Raw genomic sequence first — 20,562 nt, 5'->3', positions numbered from 1 at the left:
TACACCGCTGCACCGTTCTTTTCTAGGATTTCATTAGATCCGTTTCAAAAATTTCTGATAGATCATATTTCAATGATTTTGTCGTATTCTTGCAAATATTTGTAGAATCATTGAATTTTGAAAATTTTCCATGGATGTTCTGACAGAACGAAGAATCTTTGACTTTTTTTTTCAAAAATCTAATGAAAGCCTTATTTTTGAAAAACCCTTCCTGCTTGCTGGCAGTTCTCAGACCAGGCAGAAAATAAAATTTTGTTCAAGTCCGTCGAACAAGTGGTCAGATGACATCGACTTACAAATTCCCATGCAGTGAAAAAATTTTCATTCCTTCCTTTTTCTCCTGCCACGACGATGCCAGTCCACTTGCACAGCTCTCCCTGGTTTGTCAAGGCCTCAACATCAGCTTTAAGCTCTCAATCTCGGCCTCAAGGCTCTAATCTCAACCTCAATACTTCAGCATCAACTTCAAGGTCTCACCAACTTCAAGGACTCAACATCAACTTCAAAATTTTACTTTTCCTCTTACATCGCTGCGAGTCGATATTATTATATTCTTCAAGTCAAGGATTGTCTGACATGTCTGTGGGTGTCTACCACCTCTCAAATGTCGACACACTCTCTAACATCAGTCTGATATTCATGTAGGTAGTGTAGATCCTAGTGTAGTATCTAGATATTGCGCAATAAAATTTTCGTTTGTTGGAAAAAAGGATGAACCGGTTTGAGCCGGTTGAATTGAAAAGAACCAATAATCCCCAATTTTCAGTAGTGTGCGGGTTCATATGTGCCGTCGTTTTATTCAAATATTTTGAAAGGCTGTGGATAGATTGTTGAAAGTGCTCACTTTTGAAAATTCAGGCCAAATGTGTGCCTGCTCGTTCTTGGAAAAATTCCATAATACATTAAAAGATTTTCAAAAGAAAAACTGATGAAATTCTTTCAAAGAACCGTGCCGCAGTGTAGAGACACGCATTGTTAAATGTTACCATTGCCAGGACCCAGATGCTCAGCAGTGTGCAAAACCATTTCGGCTGCCAAATGTACAGGTCGATACATCTAGTCCCGTTTGTCCGAAATGCAATCCGATATAGGTTGGATGGAGGTGCTGAACTTAGTTTTGCGAAAGTTTTATGTATAACTTCCTTACTCGTATGTATAAATCTGGTTTTCCCTCGCCTGTATTGCGCTGGTATTGAAGTTCTATCGCGTGTACCCATGTCAGTTGGTTGTCCATCTTTCCGGCAGCCTAAACTGGTTCATCGGGGTTACATGTAGCCTTAGTCCTTTTAGGACACAGATGAATATCATCTTGTAAACTTGTAAACAAGTATCTACAGGCTCGATTTTCAATTTCTTTCCTCTCGCCCAGGTTGACGTTATTTCTCGTTTCCTTTCAATGTCACCCGATCCTCCCATGCTTCTTCTTTTCATTTACAACCTGAAATTCAGGTTTATAACCAAGGACTTTGTATTCCATCATTACAGCGTATTCAAAAAACCTTGTCAGTAGCATAAAAAATGAGATAAAATAAAATAAAATCGAAAAGGTACCCGACGTTTTAGCCGACCGCTTGGTGAGTGTGCTGTCACTTGCGCCTTTTGACAATGATCTTCCATGCCAGTGGTGGAGGCTGGAGGCTGGTGGAGGTAACAAGTCCACTGAAGGATCACAATGTCAATGGAACTCCTCCTGGCATGGTCAGACTCTCCAGAGGCATCATCATCTGTTACTAGTCCTACCTCAGAAGCAAGAGATCTGCAATCATACAAAGGTGGAGCATATGGAGGGGGCAGGCTGCCTCTAGATATCCTTGGATACATGAGAATGGCAGTCAGATGCCAGTACACGGCCAAGGCTTGCACTAAGACAACCCAGAGATAGCCAGAGATGTCCTGAAGACAACAGAGTCCAGACGAAGCACTGCTAACCAGTTGGAAGTTGTTGAAATGACATCTCACAACTGGACAGCACAGGAGGTGACAGGACAGCACTCGCCAAGCGGTCGGCTAAAGGTCGGGTACCTTTTGGATTTTATTTTATTTTATTTCATTTTTTACGCTACTGACAAGGTTTTTTGAATACGCTGTAAGAACCTTTTCCCCTTGCCTCTAGTTGAAAGGGTCCGTGCTTCGCATTCAACGCGGGAGCAGGGAGCAGTTAACGTCCTTAGCAGTTTCGTCTTACCTGGTATGCATGGCATAAACCTACCCCTCGTTCCAGCTCACGATTCAATCTTTCACCTACCTTCCACATGATGATCTTATAAATAATTCTTCATACAGAAAGTCATTTTTCACAGCCATTGCTTTTTGACGAGAATATGTAAGGGATTCAAGTTCAACCTGATATGTTTGTTCTTTGTTTTGACAACGTCGATTCCACGTTGATTATCCTTATACTGGTTACTGGTTTCAGGGAAATCTCTGTAGCAAAAGTCCATAGCGACGTTCGCAATAGTTTATGTACCTTGGGCCATGCACGTTGAACTGGATGCATTCTATCTCGATCGATATTGTGTTGATCTTGTCACCGTTCATCTCGGATATTGTTATCAACGACACCTTCATGTCAACCATCGGTGCCAGACTCGTTTGCGGGGATGATTGCTGTTGGACAGCTCCATCTCAATGGATGAGGATCGACAACACACCACCGCCCCATTTCCAGGTCAACAGCTTTGCTAGCAGATCTACTCACCATTGAATTCTCGGTTTGGTGTTCTACACTTTTCTCCGAGAGCTTGCTTTGAGCTGTTTACTGGGTTGGTGATCTCTGTGTAGGATGCAGAACCGGAACAGATCACTGGAACGAGTGGTTCAATATTGCTTGTGCGTATGATTGAGGCACTTTGACGTGCAGAGATGGGTTGAGGTTCATATTGTTGTTGTGAGTCGTAATTTCGATGCCTTCTCCCTACCATAACCTACATTTCATCTATGTTCATTGTTTGGCAATCCGACTTACTACGTATCGCGTACCTGTCTCGATCCTGCTCTACCCTACTGTAATGGGTATCATCATCGTCCTTCATTGCGCATCATCGTTTTCCACTTCATTCCTTCACTATCCAACAGGCATATGCGAAGAATTCTGGAGAGGTAGGAAGATAGCGCGGCGAGATATTCTACGGTAACGTGAACAAGGAAAAAACCAAACAAGACAAAAAACAACGACCAATGACCAGATTCCGTTAAGTAGGTGTTGGTCCGTAGAGCGGATATGTGCCAGAGGTGTTTGTGTGTGCGGGTAAGCCAAGCACTTTGATGGAAGACCGATGATATTTCGTAGTGAAGGTCAAATCGAGCGTGTGTTGTCCGATTGAATAATCTCTCCTGCTAAATGACTTGTTGTATTCAGGGTGGGGGCATTTGAATGCCAGGACAAGGACAGAATCTAATAGCAGGGCTCACAGCTTGTTCTTCAGAATGCCCTAAGTTCAAAGTTAAATCAACGAAGGAGCCTGACTATAACTATTCACCTGCTGTATACTGTCAAACAATAGTGTGTGTTGTCGCGAGAATTGCCAATACTTCAGCTTCAGGTATAACTCGATCCCCTCCCATAATCCTCTCCGTCTTTGCATCTACTGATATCAGGTTTCCAATCGAGTCTGATATTGTCGAGCTCAACATCTCATTTGAGTATTGCGATTCCTCCAGCATCGTAGTATAAGCAGACAAAATACGCCGCAGCTTTAATCTGGGACCCCAAATACTCTCTTCATATACGTCTACCAGACGTATGTGTTCGAAAACAACATTAGAAGATTGAAGGTTGCAAGAGGAATTTTGGAGTTGACCGGTACATCGTAACACAAAGTCAGCGATATCTTCCGCGGTGAGGAACGTCGCTTGACCGAGATGAAAAGAGCGTAAGGAGGGGAGGCAAGGAATGCCTGTCCAATGAGCATCTGGGCTGATGATTGGATTGGGGAAAGCAATGTTGGTGAGATGTAGATGTGTAAGACGGCTGTATGTGGAAAGTGCTGTGAATAAGGGAAACACCGCAGGAGACACGATCTGTGATGTGTCTTGAGTTGAATGAAGGTACGAAAAACAGCTTTAAAACCGACCGCAGTAGAAAAATGGTGCGGAGGATCAGGCCCTGTCCATATGAATTTTCTTGCACTATGCATTGATATGATAAGTATATAAGCTTGAATCCAAGCATTCACTATCCACAGAATGGACTCACTTTGCGTTGGACAAGGAAGCGTTGATTAGCCGGTGGTCATCATGCGTAAGGGAGTTCAACCTGAGTCTCAATGTATCCAATACCAACCGTCCGTTCTCGTCCTTCTTGCATCGAGCATTAGATAAGATTTCGGTCAAGACAGCGTATAATCCTTCGAATATCCCATAAGATGCACCGCCTGCGATGTCAAGCATGAGTGTCTGCGGCTCGCAGACCAGAGATAGAGTTCCTTTAGAAAGAAGACTTGCGAATTGTGAAAGTTGAGAAGACGAGTAAAAGCATAGATCTTTGTGTAGTATTCTCTGAGCGATAGACTGGAACTGAGAGGACGTGCATAAAATATTTGTTGGTTTTGTCGCTGCATCCTGAAGTACAATGACAAGTACGTCGGTGAGGATCTCAATCGGCAAAGTGTCCATTATTGCGGAGAAAGGCTTTGAACCGGTGCTTAGACGCCGGTTGTTTACTCTCTACATCCATCCAGCACCAAATACGAAGAAATAATCATAATAAGCATAATGACAGCCTGGACTTCACCGATTGGTGTTCCAACGGCAGAGGAGAAAGAGACTGTGTCTACTTTGCTTGCTATGATTGGCGGAACCGAGGCCCAAACAGCTGAAGTGCTCGAAGTATATCGAAGGAATGGGGGAAATGCAGACAAGGCAGCTGAAGTCCTGCTCTCTGGTGGCCTAGGAGCTTCATCCTCTGGCTGGGGAGATGATACCGGGAGTAGCTCGACGTCGATGGCGCTGGTACCAATAATCAAAGCACCGAGAGCGCGACCGAATACACCAGAAGACATCCCAGATCTTGTCGATTTGACAAAAGACGATAGAATGGCTGTTGATGATGAGGACTTTGAGATGAAACGGGCCATAGAGATGAGCATGGAAAGCGCACGGGAAGATCTGGGAGGAGAACTTGGAGGGGATGTAGCGACGAATGACCAGGAGGTGGTAATGGAGAACGATCAAGAGGAAGTTGAGGACCTGGAAGAGCTTATTCGTAAGGATGGAAGGTGAGATCCCAATGGAAATTTACTAGGTCGCTTAATTCCCGCTTTATTAGACCGATATCCCTACGTTCTCCTACACCAGAGACCATTTATGCAGCATTACTCCTCCAAGCGCTATTTCATGTTCCACAGGTTCGCAACCGGCTTACGACCGTGTCTATTCTCGAGGAATCCTCAGTCTCAGAAGACAGCGACCCGGTAATTCTTTCTCGCATTATCGAGCTTTTTGGCAATCTCGATCTAGCTAATCTAGCTAGGCTCGAATGCGATGGTGTTTGTAAGGCCTTGGACGTCTTGCCGGTAACAGCTTCTACTGGGGTAACAGACTCGACAAAAATTCTGTATGAAAAGCTTACGGGTATCTTTGAAGCTGCCGTAGCTTCTCAACCAGATCCCGCCCCGCTACTCACCTTCACGTCGGCGCAAGTGGACATTGAACCTGGACAACGCGAAGAGTTTAAGACGAGTCAAGTATCGAATCACACGTACGTATCGTTAGATCTTTCTGCCTCTAGCGGGGGTGCACTCGGGGAGCCCTTTGGAAATGACCTTTTGACGCGTCTCGCTCGAGATCTGTCTAAGCCTGTTCCGGATATACAAGGTGGACCAAGTGGGTCGACCAATACTGTCATTACCACTCCATCTGAGGTAGTGGCGTTCGTCCTTACTTCATCAAATTCTTCGTTCTCAACCGCGGCGTCATTCGCGGTACCTCTGTATAACTCGTCTTCCTCGATGCCTTCATCGTCACGGTTTTCATATCCATCTTCACTATATATCGACCCTTTCTTATCATTGAACCTCCCACTTGTTCATTCAAAACGCGTGGAGAGAGAGAGGCTAGCAAAAGAAGTGGGGGAGTATGAGGAACTCAGAGGAAAGTTGATTGGAAAGGTTAGTCAGTGTCAAGTTATGATCTGTGTGTTTCTTTGTGTTCAGGTGCTCGTTTGTTCCTTCACAACAGGAATATGTTTCCTCGTCGTCTACATTTACAGCAGCACCTGCTCCCGCTGCAGATTCCAGCGATAACAACTCTAAAGACCAAGGCGTCCTTCCCTCCCTCCGTGCTGCATTGTACTATTACGAAAATGTTGCAAATCGTTCTGAGGGTGACGATGGCACGGAAGTAGGAAAGGAAGAAAGGGCAAGGGTGGTTGAAGAAACGGAGCGGGGCCTGAGAGCAACGTTAGAGGGAATTGAGAATGCGCTGAAAGGTCAGTCAAGCAGTATCGTCTGGTAATCTCGTGGATGAGGATATTTATCATTCTCCTATAATCGCAGATCTCGACACCAAGATAAGTGGCGCGAAAACTCAAATGAAGACTCTTTTTGAGGGGGAAGAGTTGAAGAAGTACCAGGTGAGTATTGCCCATTTTCATCTCTGTTGGATTTTCTCTTTTTCTTGTGCCTTTTCCAGTACGACCTTCGTGCAGTCCTCATGCAGCCTGCCCCATCTCCGAATTCAATAACTCAACCCAATACGTCCACTTCAAATCAAACAAAATCCAACTTTTTGAAATCAGACAAAGGGCCATTTGTATACGTTCGGGATATTCGAGATGATTTGGTTATATCAAAGCCGGACGCAAATGAGAAACCCCCTAAGACAAAAGCGCGGTGGTGGAAATCACCTGCATCTGCGGCTGTAGGAGGTTATGTAGAAGAGGTAAAAAAAGTGTATCATTTTAAGTGTGATTCTAACTACTTGTTGCAGGTATCTGAAGAAATCGTTCTCTCCATGGCTGCGACGTCCGTGCCTGGGCCAGCCATGTTCGCAGAATTGGTCCCGTACATGCTGATATACAGCAAGAGCATCTCATCGACATTCACCACTTCCACTACCACCAATTCCGCCCCGGCTACTTCGTCTCCGCAATGGCCTCCATCTATCGTTTCCTCAGTAGAACTGAACAACAGTAAATTCCTGGAGGTGGTAGAGGAGTGGCGGACGTCGAATATGCAGGGAGGGCAGGGCGAACAGGGAACACAACGTGGAAGGGAGACAGTAGGTAGAAGGAGTCCGGGGGAAAAATTGGGAAGGGACGTTTCCATGGTGGATGCTACGCGTTCAGAATTAGACAAATAACGTACGTAGGTGGATGTTCTGTTTACTACGTAGACAAAAAGTGATAATTTGAACAATAAAAATTGGGGTCAAATTATTCCAATGCGGGGAATCGAACCCCGGGCTGCTGTGAAAATTCATTTTGGCGGCTGCTCTATGAAAGACAGCAATGTTAGCCACTACACCACATTGGACACGGTAAAATGATTCAAACGCAAGATAAGATTTGTTAGTAAAGAGTTCAAGATTAGCCATTCCAGAAAGAAATCACCATCACCTGTCCATGTTCGCAGTAACCAAATCAATATTCCCTGTAGCCCTAGTGCGCCGCTCCTGCAATGCGAGGCTCATCAGCGACAACACCTTCTCTCGCCCATCTCCTCCACAGCTTCCTCGAGACATGCAGCTAGAATTCGAGGAGCTCCAAAAACAATCCGAAAACCTTCCAAACCCTGCATTGTCAACCGCTCCTTCCCCGCCAACCAATGTAAAAACCGAAGGAGATATCAACGTCAATCCGGTAACTGGTGAACAGGGAGGGCCAAAGACTGAACCGGTTGGACGATGGGGAGGGGAGAGCGAAGGAGATTGGAGTTTCAAAGGGAGAGTGTCAGATTTCTAGTGCGATATCTTGGGGTACGTATGCATAATGCATTCATTCTGATTGAAATGACTCGATTGACTATGTTCCAACGGTCTTTCACAATCAGATTGTTACATCTATACCTCTTGAGCGTATGAGGGTCAACTCTAACACCCCTACTCCGCTTTATCTACGCTGTGCTCAAGGTTTTACACAGTTGTATTGCTATTACAGACTCCAGCTTCTGAATATCATAGAGTTGCAACACAAATCGAAGAGTATACAATGTTACAATACTCCAAGCTACTCCCCTCCACTCCCGCGGAACCACTCTAAGCTTCATGTAACCGGAAACGGATTAGTAGAATCGATATCTTGACTATGTTGTAATCCTTTTCTCCCCTTGAGATTGTTAAGCGGAAGGAACGTTCCCGATCCTAGCATTATTGTAATTTTCCAAAAACCACTTGACTGATTCATTCAACGCTAAAAGAACCACATAAATGACGGATCCATTAAGACAGATGAAGATTGTGCGCATACCCTCTTCGAACGGTGTAAACTTGAAGTCCCCAATGAGCGATAACAGTTTCTTATTGGATGCAGGTTTTCGGTATTGGCCATCGGCACGACTGGTATCGAACTGAGGAAGGTTAAGAATAATTAACGAAAATGAAACCTGGTAAAACTTACGGTATACGAGCCCTGGAATCCGACAGCTTTTACAATGGCGTCCGCCACTTCTTTGATGCTAACTTCCTCATCTTCGCCGACTATACGTGATAGAATAATATGAGGGATAAGGTCTTCTCTAGTACAAGAGGAACACCTGCCTGAGAGAATCACAGGCTCGACGTCGTCGTATTCACGAAGTTGCCAAATGAACAATTTGGCCAAGTCGCGAGAGTATATGAATTGACGAAGAGGTTTGCCGGTTCCAGACACGACAAAGGGAGTTTTGTTCTCTACATCATTCAATCCAAATCAATGACTGGGTGATCAACGAAATATGGAACACACTCTTGGCAAGGTAGCATTTGTGGATAAGTCCAGGAATGACGTGTGAATCTTCGAGATCGCTGCGATCGTCAGATATTAGAGCTCGAGCAATTCGAGAGGTGGATGTTAGTACTAGTTGTCATGAGGCCCAAACACGTTCGTTGGAATTGCCGAGGTAAAATTACAGCCAAACTCCTCCTTGTAAGCGCTAGAGTTAATGAGTACGAGTATAACGAGATGTCCAGAAGAACGAGGACATACTGGTTCTGAACATCAACCATCCGTTTAGCGTGGGCGTAACCAAAGTTACTCTCGTGCGGTGGGCCATTATGTATGTTGAGCTCGGTCAGAGGGTACTCGACCTTGTCAGGAAAAACACAAGTAGATAGACAAGAGACGAGCTTCTGAGTCTTGTGCTCGTACGAGGCGTGCAGGACGTTATCATTAATGAGGATATTTTCCCGAAGGAAAGTCAACTGCGAGGAGGTCGATAACTCGATATGGGGATAATTTCGATGTAGGGAAAGACGAACTTTGTATTTCATATTCTTGAAGAGACCACCGACTGAAGGCATTATTAAGTACCAATCGGATAGTATACATAGAACTGCGCACCAAGTGCAGCCAAGTGAATGACATGAGTAGGCTGGTATTTCTCGTATAATTTACGCGTCTGAGCAGGATCTCTACACGAAGCGAATATTCCTCAATTTTAGAATTCATTGATCAAGACTTCAAGTACCTCAGATCTGCCTCGGATGAGCTGGCAAAAATCCATTTCTCGTTGGGTCGTTTACCGAAACGAGATCCAGCTGGTTCGTTTTCGATGACATATTCTATGGCTTTGCCAACAAGACCTGTTCCTCCAGTGACAAGAATGACTGTAGACATAATATTCCGACGTGAATAATGATGATGGATGGCAGAGAAAACTTTGAAGCTTCGGCACGTGTGCCCGAGGGAGTAATCTGACCACTGACAGTGATTCCGTAACTTGTACTTACCCCACTTACTTCCCCTCCCCTTCTGGATTCCTCCCTCCATGATTCAGATACAAGAAGTAGCAAGGCAGGTCTATGATCTCGCTACCTCCGATGATCCTCTCGCGCCTTTGATCAAGGAGGCTTTGGATGTTATCGACGAAGGACTCGATGCATGCGGGTGAGTAGTGAATATAGGTACAGTTATTGCACTTTTATATGACTACAGATTTGTTCAGGGAGGATCGAGTCTCAATCAGTTTCAATGGAGGTAAAGATTGTGTGTATTTCCCTCGTCTTCCAAAAGATAATAATGCTGAGTGCTAATCGCTCCCGCTGCAAGGCACTGTCCTACTGCATCTTTTCGCTGGCGCATTAGGGAAACGACGTTCAGCCTCAGAATATACATCGCCTATACCAGCGATATATATTGCAGTGCCTTCTTCGTTTCCAGTGTTGGAGGATTTCATCGAAGACGCAGTAAAAGACTACAACCTCGACCTATTCTATTGCAGGCCACCTCAGGAGGATTCAATCGAAACTGTGGTAACCCCTGCTGCTAGTTCAATTACCAAAGGGCGTGACTACATCCACCCATTACCAGGTCCTCGGAGTGTTGGAAAAGCCAAGGGGGGAGAAGGTATGCGTCAAGCTTTGGAGATGTACAAGGCCCAGCTCCCACATATCAACGGTATTCTAATCGGTACCAGACGTACCGATCCACACGGTGGTATACACAATCTCACATTAGCTGTGATACCCACACTGACCACTCTCTCCACAGATAGAATATCGTTTCGATGTCCTACTGATGAGGGATGGCCCAAATTCGACCGCATAAACCCAATCATAAACTGGTCTTATGCTGACGTATGGACGTTCCTGCGCCAGCTCAATATTCCATACTGTAAGCTTTATGATGAAGGGTAAGCTTTGACCTGTCATTTTTGGAACTTGTACTCACAGAATGACGCCTCTACTCGAAATAGCTACACATCTCTCGGATCCACTTATAATACCTTTCCAAATCCCGCTTTACTTGTAACATCAAAGCAATCAGCAAATTTAGACATACAACCGCTTCCATCTGCGTCTTCGATAATCTCGCCAACGACTGCACTCACTACTGTGATGTCCAATACGCATGCAACTCCTCAGCTAGATGCACTGTCTCCGACAGAGGTTCTTTCAACTTACATGTCCTCGACGCATACAAAGTCTGGTGCAGAACTCAACAGGACGATTAATCAATCATCAGAGTTTTCCTCACCCTCACAATACCATCCGGCTTACATGTTGAAGGAGGATCACTTAGAGCGTGCTGGACGGGGACTAAACATTCCCGGTGTAACACTATAGTATGTAGGTTGTTATTTCTTGACTATGTACTTGTTGCAAGTACTATATTCTCAAATGAGAAGCACTGTACAGAGTCCACACTTACAGGCTCAACCCCCAAAAAGCACGATGTGGCATGCATCATAAACATAGTTGATAGCGGCATGATACCATAGACAGGAGGAAGATACAACAATTGATTGATCAAGTAATTTACTCTTCTTCCTCCTCGTCACCGCCCTCTTCTTTCTTAGCGGCAGCAGCGGCACGTTTACGCTTAACACGACCAGGGCGACCTCCTCCATATGGAGAAGTAAGGGCAAAGTCAATGTGTTTTTGGGAGTCAAGACGAACGACGAAGGAGGGGACGTTGACGATTTGCTTTCCAACGCTAAAAACACATCAATTCCAAAATCGATCGACCTTTAATGAAAGGAAACACGCACCGGATGTGACGTTGCCTTATGAGCACACGGGCGTGGTGAATGGATTTAGCGAGACCGCTCTTGAAGACTTGTGTCTGCAGACGCCTCTCCAAGAAATCCTCGACCTTCAGGGCCAACACGTAATCAAGACGCATACGAGTTTCGTCGAGCACACCAATTCGGACAAGACGACGGATTAAAGCGTTACCCTCGAAAAGTCGCTTAGGGTCTTTGGGATCAAGCTTGAGAAGTTCACGAGCTGCACGACGAATCTTGGATAGAATGAGACCGATACGCCAGATTTCACGCTTGTTGCGGAGACCGTACTCGCCGGCGAGCTATGAATGTGGATGGAATTGAAGGTGGTTTTCAATCTATGAGATCGAGGGACGCACCTTCAGCTCAGCATCTAGACGAGCCGATTCGAAAGGTCGACGAGGAACCTTGTAACTGTATGATACAAGTTATAATGGGGCAAGGCTTTATTAGCACAGTTGCAACCCTCCACACGAAGTGGATCTTGAAGATATTGGAACAATCCTTACGTTTTGCTGTGGTTCCGTGGAGCCCTGCAAAACGCACATTAACATCGTAAAATTCTAGGTATGGGCCGACATCAAATACCTAGGCATTTTTGTCTTGAGGAGAGTAAGAACGACGGGGAACAGATATCAAAAGTTGGGCGGAGAGTGGTGGGACAGAATGGCTGTGCAGCTGTACAGTACCATTCCCACGCATCTTTGTCCTGTGTACGTTGCCGAGTGTTGCCGGTTTCGTTTTCAAGCTTTCGTCGACGGTAGGCAAGATCTTGCTCGTCGTCACTATCAACTAGTCTCAATCACCTTCCAGCCCTCAAAATGCCTCACTCATTCGGTTACCGCGCGCGGACGCGCCACATGTTCAAGAGGGGATTCAAGGGTGCGAGGACAATGCTGTGAAAGGATTTTGCAAGGATTATTCACAGAGTTATAATTTTCCTCAGAACATGGCCCCGTGAAATTGTCTACCTTCCTCATCAACTATCGCGTTGGTGACATCGTCGACATCAAAGCCAATGCGGCTCAACAAAAGGGTATGCCTCACAAATACTATCACGGGTGTGTCCCTTGTAATTTCCTAAATCCGATACGATCTAAACTATCTTTTAGACGAACCGGTATCGTCTACAATGTCACCCCCTCGGCCGTTGGTGTGATTGTGTACAAGGTCGTCGGCAACCGCTACCTGGAAAAGCGTGTCAACCTACGTGTTGAGCACGTTCGTCATTCGAAATGCAGACAGGAGTTTTTGGACCGAGTCAAGAGCAATCACGAAGCTCACGTCGCCGCCAAAGCCTCTGGAGGTAGGTACTCTCACACCTCGGATATTGAAGTCTTTCTAATAATCGATTGCAGAACGTATCAACCTCCGCCGTATCCCTGCCCTTCCCCGAGAGTCCCGAACGGTATCCGCCTCAGAAAATGCCCCTCAGACGATCGTGCCTGTGCCATACGAGACTACTATCTGATGTATCCATATTTTCCTTTACCATGGTCATCTTTTAAGAACTAGCCGCTATGCATCATGCCTGCACCCTCCTATGAAAATGAAAATCTCTCTAAATGACTATGCAAGTTCATAAACACCAGTGACTATGTATGCAAAGAACTAGACAAGAACAAGGGGCCTGGTAACTACAAGAATAATATTGAAGAGTAGAGCACAGCAAAAATGGGATGTAAGCATTATTTTGGGAGAGCCTTTTCTCAATCACTATCGTCGTCGTCATCAACCTAATGCGATTGAAAGCTATAAGTCTTTCAGATAATGCAAGGAGATGCTGATACGTACAACCATCCTTCCTCGAGCTTTGGAAGCAGCGGCTCTCGAGGATCTTCCAGTTGCGGCCGGCTGGAACGCGAGTTGAGACTGTTTGGGAGCTGCTGTAGCCTTTTTCTTCGCCGGGGCCTTTTTAGGTTGACTTTGACTGCGAGCAAAGATCCATGTAAGACAAAATGGAGTATGAGGTTTTAGAACACACCTGAGAACTGCCGCTCGATTTGTTCTCTTTGTAGGTTTTGTTACTACTACTTCTTCTTCATCCTCCTCATCATCGTCTGGAATTTCAATGATTTCGTCTGAGTCTGAGTCCTGCGAAGTTTGGTTACACGCTAATCAAGCATAAAAACCAACTCACGACAACCTTCTTTCCTCGAGTTGTCTTTTTGACCGGGGCTTTTGTAGCCTTCTTGGCAGGTGCTTTCTTCGCAGGAACAGGCTTTTTCACAGCAGCCTTTTTCTTCGGAGGTTCTTCTTCAGAATCAGGCTCATCAAATTCTGAACCACCACCTCTAGTGTCGACATCCATCATCATAGAGTCTTCAGATTGCGCATCGGAATCGTTCGCTTTAGCCTTGCCTTTGCCTTTCGCATTCGACTTGGTTTTCCCGGCGACGTAATCTTTGTCTTGCTGCTCTTTGATATTGGTCAACTATCGTAAAGCCAATGAACAACGTGGATCAGGACGAAAACGAAAAGATCACCTTATCCTCTAAGTCCTCCTCCTGGAGATCTTCGTTGGCTTGAACTGCCTTCAACATCATTTTGAGCGACCGATTAACATGACTTTGAATCGCATGAATGTCATCTTTTTCGACGAACATCTGAATAGCGTCTGACATTCCATTTTCTCCCAACAGCTGCAGCTCCTGAGCGGAAAGATATTCTTTCACCAGTGTTGCCACCCTTACTTTGGCAAGTTTCTCTGAAACACTCAAATCCGGGTCATCGATGCTGAGCTCCGGCTCATCAGCAGAAATTTTGGAAGCTGCCGAACGCGCAGATTTCTTTGTCCGATGAAAGACTAGCATGTCCCGAGGATTGGCGATGCGTCCTTGAAACTCTTGACCAAAGCGGATAGGATTGGACATTTCGCTTACGCCAGTAGTGTCTACTTTCAGTCGAATGAGTGGAAGCATAGGCTTGAGTTCCTCGCCGCCTTCCCGGACAATTTCGGCATTACGCTCCTGCCACTCATCTTGTGCTTTCTCGATCAGTGCATTCGCTTTGGCTTTCAAGAATTTCGAAATTTCAATTTGGTCAGAGAGGTCAAATCCCTCTTCGTCGGCAACTTCGCTGAGAACTACTTCTTCAATCACGAAAGGCCGTACCGTTCGAAGTAGAAGCGGTTCAATTTGAAATTCTTTGTCGTGTATCGTAAGAAGTGCCACATGCCTTTGTAGAAATATCAGTTGTTGATCGCAATGGTACTTGGGTCTTACTTGGGAATAGCTTCGCCGTCGGCTAAGGAGGTAGCGACTGAAGAACCTGGCTGAGAAATGTAGTAGCTTTTCCCTGCTACTGGTTCTGGTATGATTCGACAATCATGTTCGTGGCCCCACACAACAAGATCAACGCTATCGTCAAACATGCCTTCTGGAACAAATTCTTGAGGACCATGTTTTACCCTACAAAGTTGATTGCTATAAGACAGACAACGTATCAACGAAAGCGAACGTACCGATTTTGGTGAACCAAGAGGAGATTGAACCAGTTATCTTTGTCTCTTGGCATGAACATTCTTACTCGGTTGCTTCTGAGCTCAAAATGCATTCGAGCATCTTTGACATTACCTATCCCATACATACCAAGATTGCTCTTGCCTTTGCGCAGAAGGATGGGGCGTACTGCTATGCCTGTATTTGTCGCTTCCACATCTACAACAGGAAGATCTATCTTCCCCATGTAATTGAGCAAACCGGAGACAGAAAGAACGTCCAGGGCACAAAGGGCGCCTTCCTGAGTTGCGTATTTAAAAGTGAAGACATGTAAATGAAGGAATGCAAGCATACTGCTCCAGCGCCTTGAGGATCATCGTGATTCCCATGTATGGAGAAAACGGGAATGCCAACGTTTAGGTTTGGGTCTTCATAGTTGATTGCAGGAAACCTAGACAGGAATCAGTGCGGATTTTGTCGAAGTCGAAGTGGCAGAAACAAACATACGAGAATCCATAGGCCTTTCCTTCATCTGGATCACTTTGCAGCTCAACTGGGATAGGTTTGTCTCCCATAGTGTATTCACGAAGCAATGCGATTGTCCTGTAAAGTGACTCCCTCGATGGTTTATTCTCGTGGAAAAGATCTCCAGCAAGTAGAACGAAGTCGACCTATTTTGCCTAGTTGGACCTCACGTAAGAAAGTATACGAGAACTAGCCTGACATTATGCTTTCTTGCGAGCTGCAAAATCTCTTCAAACGTGTTTATCGAGTCCTGACCGCGTATCGGGTCTCTTTCATTATATCCAATATGATTGTCGGTTGCAAGTAGAATACGAAACGTATCTTCAGGCGGATGAGCTAGTGCGAGTCAGTAAGGGGATGTGAAGTGATATCACTTGACGTACCGGTTCCTTGAGTCGCTGGTGGCATGATAAGGATGAGTATGGATTGAACGTTGAGATGCAAGAACGCGACGCGCTTGGGGACGATCAATCAAATAATGGCATTCAACACGTGCTTACTGCGGCCGCCAAAGTTCTGTTACCATCCACGACGTGGTCGTTCCCTTCTTTTTAATATTCCGGTCTATCTAAAGGCGATTCGCGCCTGTCATGTCTTCTCAAAATGCTCAAAAGCCGCCTTCGAGAGGTCTCGTTGTATGTCGACTCGGTCAACATTCTTTTTTATGCTGTACTAATTATTCCTTGCTTGAACAGACTGGAGTTGTCGTTTTCTACCTGGTAGCAGCGTTATCGGTCAGTCAACTTGAAGTCTATGTTGCAAATGTGCTTGAAATATCCTTGGAAATGACAGATGGTCATGGCGTATGTGGCAGCCTCTTCCGCAAGTGCTTTATCTCTAATCCTCTCCTTACAGTAACAAATGGGTCCTCAACACCACTGAAGCACCACTTTTCTTTTTATTCACTCAACTTGTTATTGCCGTCGTCCTTTTCGTCATCTCGGACACTCTGAAAATGCTTCCCGATAAACTAACATTTGATGTCAATGTTTGCAAGGGACTGGTCGCTATGGTTAGCCTGAATGTCATTGGTTTAAGGTATTCCAGGCTTTCTTCCTGGTCAGTCTTGCGTGGTTCTAAGAACCAGATAACAGCTTCAGTAACTACACCTTGAAATACGTCGACGCGTCCTTTTACCAAGTTGCACGAGGACTTGTGCTTCCATTCACTGTCGGTACTTCTTTCATTATGCTCAATGCACGGCCCTCGCTCCGCATCCTGTTTTCCTGTGGTATTGTCACTATGGGCTTCTTCATTGGCGTATTCCTCGACGGCACACCTTTATCTCTCGTCGGAATATTTTTCGGCGTGGTCAGCTCCGCAATCACTGCAATTCATTCTGTCGTCATAAAACAAAGCCTGAGCGTTGTCAACGGCAGCGCTCTCTTGCTTTCTTGGTACACCAACTTACTCAGCGCCCTTGTCCTCATCCCAGTAATTCTACTTGCAGGCGAAACAGCTGAAATCATGAAACTCTTCTTTGGCGCTGATGAACTATTGCGGAACAGTGAGCAGATGTCTGCTCTCCCAACTTTCATTTGGGGATCGATCATCACGGTAGGTGTAGTTAGCAAACCTCAACTTATGCCAAAAAAAAGTCTGACAGTTCCATAGGGCGCCCTAGGATTTATGATGAGTATCGCAAGCCTCTTATCTATCAAGGTGACTTCACCCATCACACATATGATATCTTCTGCGGTCCGTGGCGTTGCTGCGTCTGTTCTCGGAATGTGGCTCTTTCACGACATCATTACTTCGTATGTTCGAAATTTCCGATCCTCCTCACCAATTGTTGACAAATTTATATTTATAGCGGCCGAGCTTCCTCTATTGCTGTTATTCTCCTTGGTTCAATATACTATACCTGGGTGAAACATGTTGAATCTCAATCTCTGGCATCTTCAACTGTTGCCTACGAGCGTGTCAAGATGGAGGATGTAGAATCAGGTCCCCAACGCAATTCCCACTCTAAGCCAGAATGAGTTGATCATAACACTCGCAGCTTAGACATTCATGTGTAGAATACGTATAGGGTGTAACTACTAGTGGATCACATAGATTCGACAATTGGCTACCTATAGGCCTTTCTGTCATATTATAGAACCGCACTCTACCTATATATCGTATAAATAATGCGTCTTACCTTCCTGTGCTCTTGGAATGATTCAGTTTCGTTCGCTTTCTTTGAAGCACATTTTGATTGTTCAGTTTCGAAAATAACGGAAGGAAAAGTTATAGTAGGTAGTACGAAGAATTTGACGCACAATATGTATCTGTATCTGCAATTTCTAATGCATAATACTGAGTAGGAAAAGACAGATGGTTGATACAAAAGTACGCAGCTGATATCTGGTTCTGTACTTAGTGGAACAAACATAACTACTTACTGAGGACCTGAGAGCATCTCTGGCAATTGAACAGACTTGTAATATTCGAAAGAGGCAACTCCTGCGTGTCGGAAAGTTTCGCCACTTAAACCACCACTGAGCTCTCCAGAGCCTGCTACGAAGCCAGCATCATTAATCAGAATCCCTCCGACATCAAGCTGTGCATATAAGGTTCCTTCGTGTCCCAAGTCTATTTGGGCGAAGAATCTCCGTATCTGCCTGGTGGATGTATTGAACTGAGGAATGACCGACACATTTGAGCAAGGTGTGCCGAGAACCTTCCCATCCCTCGAGACATAGCCGCTGGTCAAGTCGGTACCATCGGATCCTGTGATTACCAACCAAACGATTGAGTATGGCCCAATCCTCCCATGCGCCCATTGGTATTCTGTAAATAGTGAGCCTTTCGCTTTACTGAAGAAGGGAGCATTGCTCCAAGTCTATATTTGCGAGTACTCGGTAATTACGACTAAGGAAAATTCAAAATTAACATACCAGGTCATGATATCCAATGCCTTTGAACTTGATGTTTTTAGCATTGATTTTCAAGTCCACGGTTGTTTGAGCGTCTGGGACAGCATTAACCCAGCCAAAGTTGGGTAGGATTTGCGTATCGACACCAGCTTCGGCAGGCGAGCACTTATAATGAGCAGGAGCAACCTATATCGAAGACTTAGATTGAAAGCTTGATATTTCCAAGTTGGTCTGAACTCACTGATTCCAAGATGATAGATCCGGTGATTTCAAAGGGAGATGAGAAGTTGACTGAGTAGGTAGATAGACTTTGGGATCCAGAAAAACTGCAACCTGTCCCTATCCACAGACCGCTCGTCCCTTTGGCGCTGGTGAATATTTCTGCTGTTTCGGCGAAAACACTATTGGCAGAATAGATATCATCGTCCTCACGGACAATCACCTGTGCGGAAAGAATCTTTTCATTCTGTAGCTGGGCCGTCAGACTGGGGGAGGGGGATGCCCAGAAAAAAGCAACAACGGAGTATTTTCCATCTTCAGAGACGGCGTCAAAGTACCAGACCTCTCCGAATGCAGTGGAATTGATATTAGACAGCTTAGGTCCGTCTAAACCATGGGTAGATGAGATAAATTGAGCTTCGGTAAGGCCATTGCGGACGGTAGAAGGAATAACCACAACGGAAGCCTGAGAGTCAACTGAAAGTGATGTTGAGGCTGCCGCCACAAGCGAAAAGCCAATAGCAAGCAAGGCAGAAGACTTGACCGGTAGTCTCATAGTGAGATGTGGTGCACTTTGAGCAAATACTGGTCATAATAACGTTGTTTATAGGCGAATCTCATCGGGTAAGCAAATAATCGAAAACACGAGGGGACGATTAGTGATGATCATCGAAGGGTCCATCCTTGCTAGCGGTGCGATACAAAGAACCTATTGCGCCGACGTATTGGGTATAGCTAGTTGACTCCAACACAAAGTTCGACGGATATCAGCCTAGAAGCAGTTAGCACGAACTTGAAGATATTTAAAGTAACACCATAATTTGACGACGGTGCCAGAAAATAAGAAGTCTCTCCAAGCTGAAGGTCTGTTGCGTATTGAATCAAGTGAATTTTGGAGAAACGATCTACCAGTAGATGATTTTGAATCGTATGAAGAACTTGTCGGCGTAGAGACGACGTGATAAAATATTACGTCATTGCAATTGCATTTTAGCTTTCCAAAGCTTTCCCCCAGTTCCCCTCCATCTCCACCGATGATTCGCACCGCGAATGATTCCGAGTCTTCTATTCTCTCTCAATACCTCGCCTATCCTTTCGATTCGGATGCGAATTTCAAGGTACTTTTGCTTACATTATCCTTGTCCTAAAATCAGGATTTACGAGCCGCTGTTGCAAGAAAGGTCTATCTGACATAGTGTCTCTCGCTGGCACTAATCGCTCCACGGATGTACCGGAGGACACTATTCGTTCCATGCGCGTGTTTTACTTCAATCGGTACGCTCGATAACTACTCTATCTTCTGATGAATACATGATTTTTACGTCCAGCTTACTGGGTCATTCCTTGTCTGTAGCCGAAGTCCAAGCGTATGAACAAAGCAAGAATTCAACGAGGGACATTTCTACCTCAGCTCAAGCTTCAACCTCTCATATTGGTGTCGAAGCCAACGATGCCGAACCGCTTTCATTCGCACAAATTCAGGCTTTGATTGAGGCAGGAAGAATGGATGAAATTCCGAATAACAAAACTATATGCACGGATCTGAACGTAAGATTCCTCTCATGTTGTTTCTGCGGTTTGACGATTCATTCCTCGTTTCTAGGCCGCATCTCTAACTAGTAGTCCCACTGCCCCGCCTAGGAAAAAACCATGGGAGAACGAGGTCGACCTCTCTCCATCGTAAGGATGTGTTTACTAAGGAAAGCGGGAAACCAGAGGAAACCTAAATAAGTGTTCTAAGCGCCAATCAGCCTACCAGAATGGGTCATTTTTATCTATTTACTGACAATAGTTTATGCCTGAAGTGTATCGCACCAGCCATCGCTAGATGTATAACTATAGTTGTACTTACACAATTTTCATATGAAGCAAACGATG

The 20,562-nt window shown here is 45.2% G+C and overlaps 12 protein-coding genes and 1 non-coding gene across 13 annotated transcripts; 6 read left to right on the top strand and 7 right to left on the bottom strand.

Annotated features, from left to right (window-relative positions):
* Positions 1-2,294: 2,294 nt before the first annotated feature.
* Positions 2,295-3,032, bottom strand: C8R40DRAFT_1072441 (uncharacterized protein; the record flags this gene model as incomplete). The annotated part of the gene is made up of 4 exons (XM_046226465.1): positions 2,295-2,424; positions 2,468-2,624; positions 2,699-2,914; positions 2,966-3,032. The coding sequence occupies 4 exons, from the start codon at positions 3,030-3,032 to the stop codon at positions 2,295-2,297; spliced, it is 570 nt and encodes a 189-aa protein (XP_046082467.1).
* Positions 3,033-3,492: 460 nt separating this feature from the next.
* Positions 3,493-4,614, bottom strand: C8R40DRAFT_1174513 (uncharacterized protein; the record flags this gene model as incomplete). The annotated part of the gene is made up of 3 exons (XM_046232193.1): positions 3,493-4,020; positions 4,074-4,128; positions 4,196-4,614. 3 exons carry the CDS (start codon positions 4,612-4,614, stop codon positions 3,493-3,495), a joined length of 1,002 nt encoding a protein of 333 aa, XP_046082466.1.
* Positions 4,615-4,632: 18 nt separating this feature from the next.
* On the top strand, positions 4,633-7,379 carry C8R40DRAFT_1121661 (uncharacterized protein). The gene is made up of 6 exons (XM_046228821.1): positions 4,633-5,216; positions 5,267-6,107; positions 6,178-6,427; positions 6,495-6,571; positions 6,631-6,879; positions 6,928-7,379. The coding sequence occupies exons 1-6, from the start codon at positions 4,714-4,716 to the stop codon at positions 7,297-7,299; spliced, it is 2,292 nt and encodes a 763-aa protein (XP_046082465.1). The 5' UTR covers positions 4,633-4,713; the 3' UTR covers positions 7,300-7,379.
* Positions 7,376-7,472, bottom strand: C8R40DRAFT_t201. Its single transcript has one exon. It is a non-coding gene; the product is annotated as a tRNA-Glu (tRNA).
* Positions 7,473-7,537: 65 nt separating this feature from the next.
* Positions 7,538-8,347, top strand: C8R40DRAFT_549929 (uncharacterized protein). Its single transcript, XM_046235424.1, has 2 exons — positions 7,538-7,914; positions 7,989-8,347. Exon 1 carries the CDS (start codon positions 7,562-7,564, stop codon positions 7,898-7,900), a length of 339 nt encoding a protein of 112 aa, XP_046082464.1. The 5' UTR covers positions 7,538-7,561; the 3' UTR covers positions 7,901-7,914; positions 7,989-8,347.
* C8R40DRAFT_1054751 (uncharacterized protein) lies at positions 8,274-9,751 on the bottom strand (the record flags this gene model as incomplete). The annotated part of the gene is made up of 10 exons (XM_046224950.1): positions 8,274-8,347; positions 8,405-8,504; positions 8,555-8,634; positions 8,689-8,826; positions 8,882-8,940; positions 8,994-9,068; positions 9,122-9,336; positions 9,394-9,425; positions 9,476-9,546; positions 9,603-9,751. 10 exons carry the CDS (start codon positions 9,749-9,751, stop codon positions 8,274-8,276), a joined length of 993 nt encoding a protein of 330 aa, XP_046082463.1.
* Positions 9,752-9,902: 151 nt separating this feature from the next.
* On the top strand, positions 9,903-11,199 carry C8R40DRAFT_1054764 (uncharacterized protein; the record flags this gene model as incomplete). Its single annotated transcript, XM_046224951.1, has 6 exons — positions 9,903-10,021; positions 10,080-10,120; positions 10,184-10,570; positions 10,625-10,766; positions 10,830-11,009; positions 11,079-11,199. 6 exons carry the CDS (start codon positions 9,903-9,905, stop codon positions 11,197-11,199), a joined length of 990 nt encoding a protein of 329 aa, XP_046082462.1.
* Positions 11,200-11,391: 192 nt separating this feature from the next.
* On the bottom strand, positions 11,392-12,235 carry C8R40DRAFT_1162607 (40S ribosomal protein S9; the record flags this gene model as incomplete). Its single annotated transcript, XM_046230254.1, has 5 exons — positions 11,392-11,569; positions 11,625-11,941; positions 11,999-12,053; positions 12,149-12,172; positions 12,228-12,235. The coding sequence occupies 5 exons, from the start codon at positions 12,233-12,235 to the stop codon at positions 11,392-11,394; spliced, it is 582 nt and encodes a 193-aa protein (XP_046082461.1).
* A 225-nt stretch (positions 12,236-12,460) lies between these two features.
* On the top strand, positions 12,461-13,110 carry C8R40DRAFT_1174507 (ribosomal protein L21e-domain-containing protein; the record flags this gene model as incomplete). The annotated part of the gene is made up of 4 exons (XM_046232192.1): positions 12,461-12,521; positions 12,586-12,700; positions 12,752-12,945; positions 12,998-13,110. 4 exons carry the CDS (start codon positions 12,461-12,463, stop codon positions 13,108-13,110), a joined length of 483 nt encoding a protein of 160 aa, XP_046082460.1.
* Positions 13,111-13,348: 238 nt separating this feature from the next.
* C8R40DRAFT_1162605 (Metallo-dependent phosphatase-like protein) lies at positions 13,349-16,012 on the bottom strand (the record flags this gene model as incomplete). Its single annotated transcript, XM_046230253.1, has 11 exons — positions 13,349-13,375; positions 13,434-13,569; positions 13,624-13,733; positions 13,780-14,073; positions 14,126-14,816; positions 14,864-15,049; positions 15,103-15,380; positions 15,434-15,530; positions 15,587-15,750; positions 15,804-15,940; positions 15,988-16,012. The coding sequence occupies 11 exons, from the start codon at positions 16,010-16,012 to the stop codon at positions 13,349-13,351; spliced, it is 2,145 nt and encodes a 714-aa protein (XP_046082459.1).
* An 80-nt stretch (positions 16,013-16,092) lies between these two features.
* On the top strand, positions 16,093-17,787 carry C8R40DRAFT_1121645 (uncharacterized protein). The gene is made up of 7 exons (XM_046228820.1): positions 16,093-16,239; positions 16,300-16,338; positions 16,397-16,407; positions 16,460-16,642; positions 16,699-17,161; positions 17,219-17,361; positions 17,418-17,787. Exons 1-7 carry the CDS (start codon positions 16,195-16,197, stop codon positions 17,584-17,586), a joined length of 1,053 nt encoding a protein of 350 aa, XP_046082458.1. The 5' UTR covers positions 16,093-16,194; the 3' UTR covers positions 17,587-17,787.
* C8R40DRAFT_1121641 (uncharacterized protein) lies at positions 17,707-19,292 on the bottom strand. Its single transcript, XM_046228819.1, has 4 exons — positions 18,707-19,292; positions 18,487-18,651; positions 17,992-18,431; positions 17,707-17,905 (listed from the first exon to the last, which is right to left on the bottom strand). The coding sequence occupies exons 1-4, from the start codon at positions 19,238-19,240 to the stop codon at positions 17,893-17,895; spliced, it is 1,152 nt and encodes a 383-aa protein (XP_046082457.1). The 5' UTR covers positions 19,241-19,292; the 3' UTR covers positions 17,707-17,892.
* A 335-nt stretch (positions 19,293-19,627) lies between these two features.
* C8R40DRAFT_1121638 (uncharacterized protein) lies at positions 19,628-20,561 on the top strand. The gene is made up of 4 exons (XM_046228818.1): positions 19,628-19,802; positions 19,866-19,959; positions 20,013-20,232; positions 20,288-20,561. The coding sequence occupies exons 2-4, from the start codon at positions 19,937-19,939 to the stop codon at positions 20,366-20,368; spliced, it is 324 nt and encodes a 107-aa protein (XP_046082456.1). The 5' UTR covers positions 19,628-19,802; positions 19,866-19,936; the 3' UTR covers positions 20,369-20,561.
* Position 20,562: the final 1 nt, after the last annotated feature.

This window comes from Lentinula edodes, assembly GCF_021015755.1.
Source record: "Lentinula edodes strain Le(Bin) 0899 ss11 chromosome Unknown C8R40scaffold_37, whole genome shotgun sequence".
In the NCBI taxonomy this organism is placed as follows: domain Eukaryota; kingdom Fungi; phylum Basidiomycota; class Agaricomycetes; order Agaricales; family Omphalotaceae; genus Lentinula; species Lentinula edodes.
This window is presented reverse-complemented; position numbering and strand designations above follow the sequence as displayed.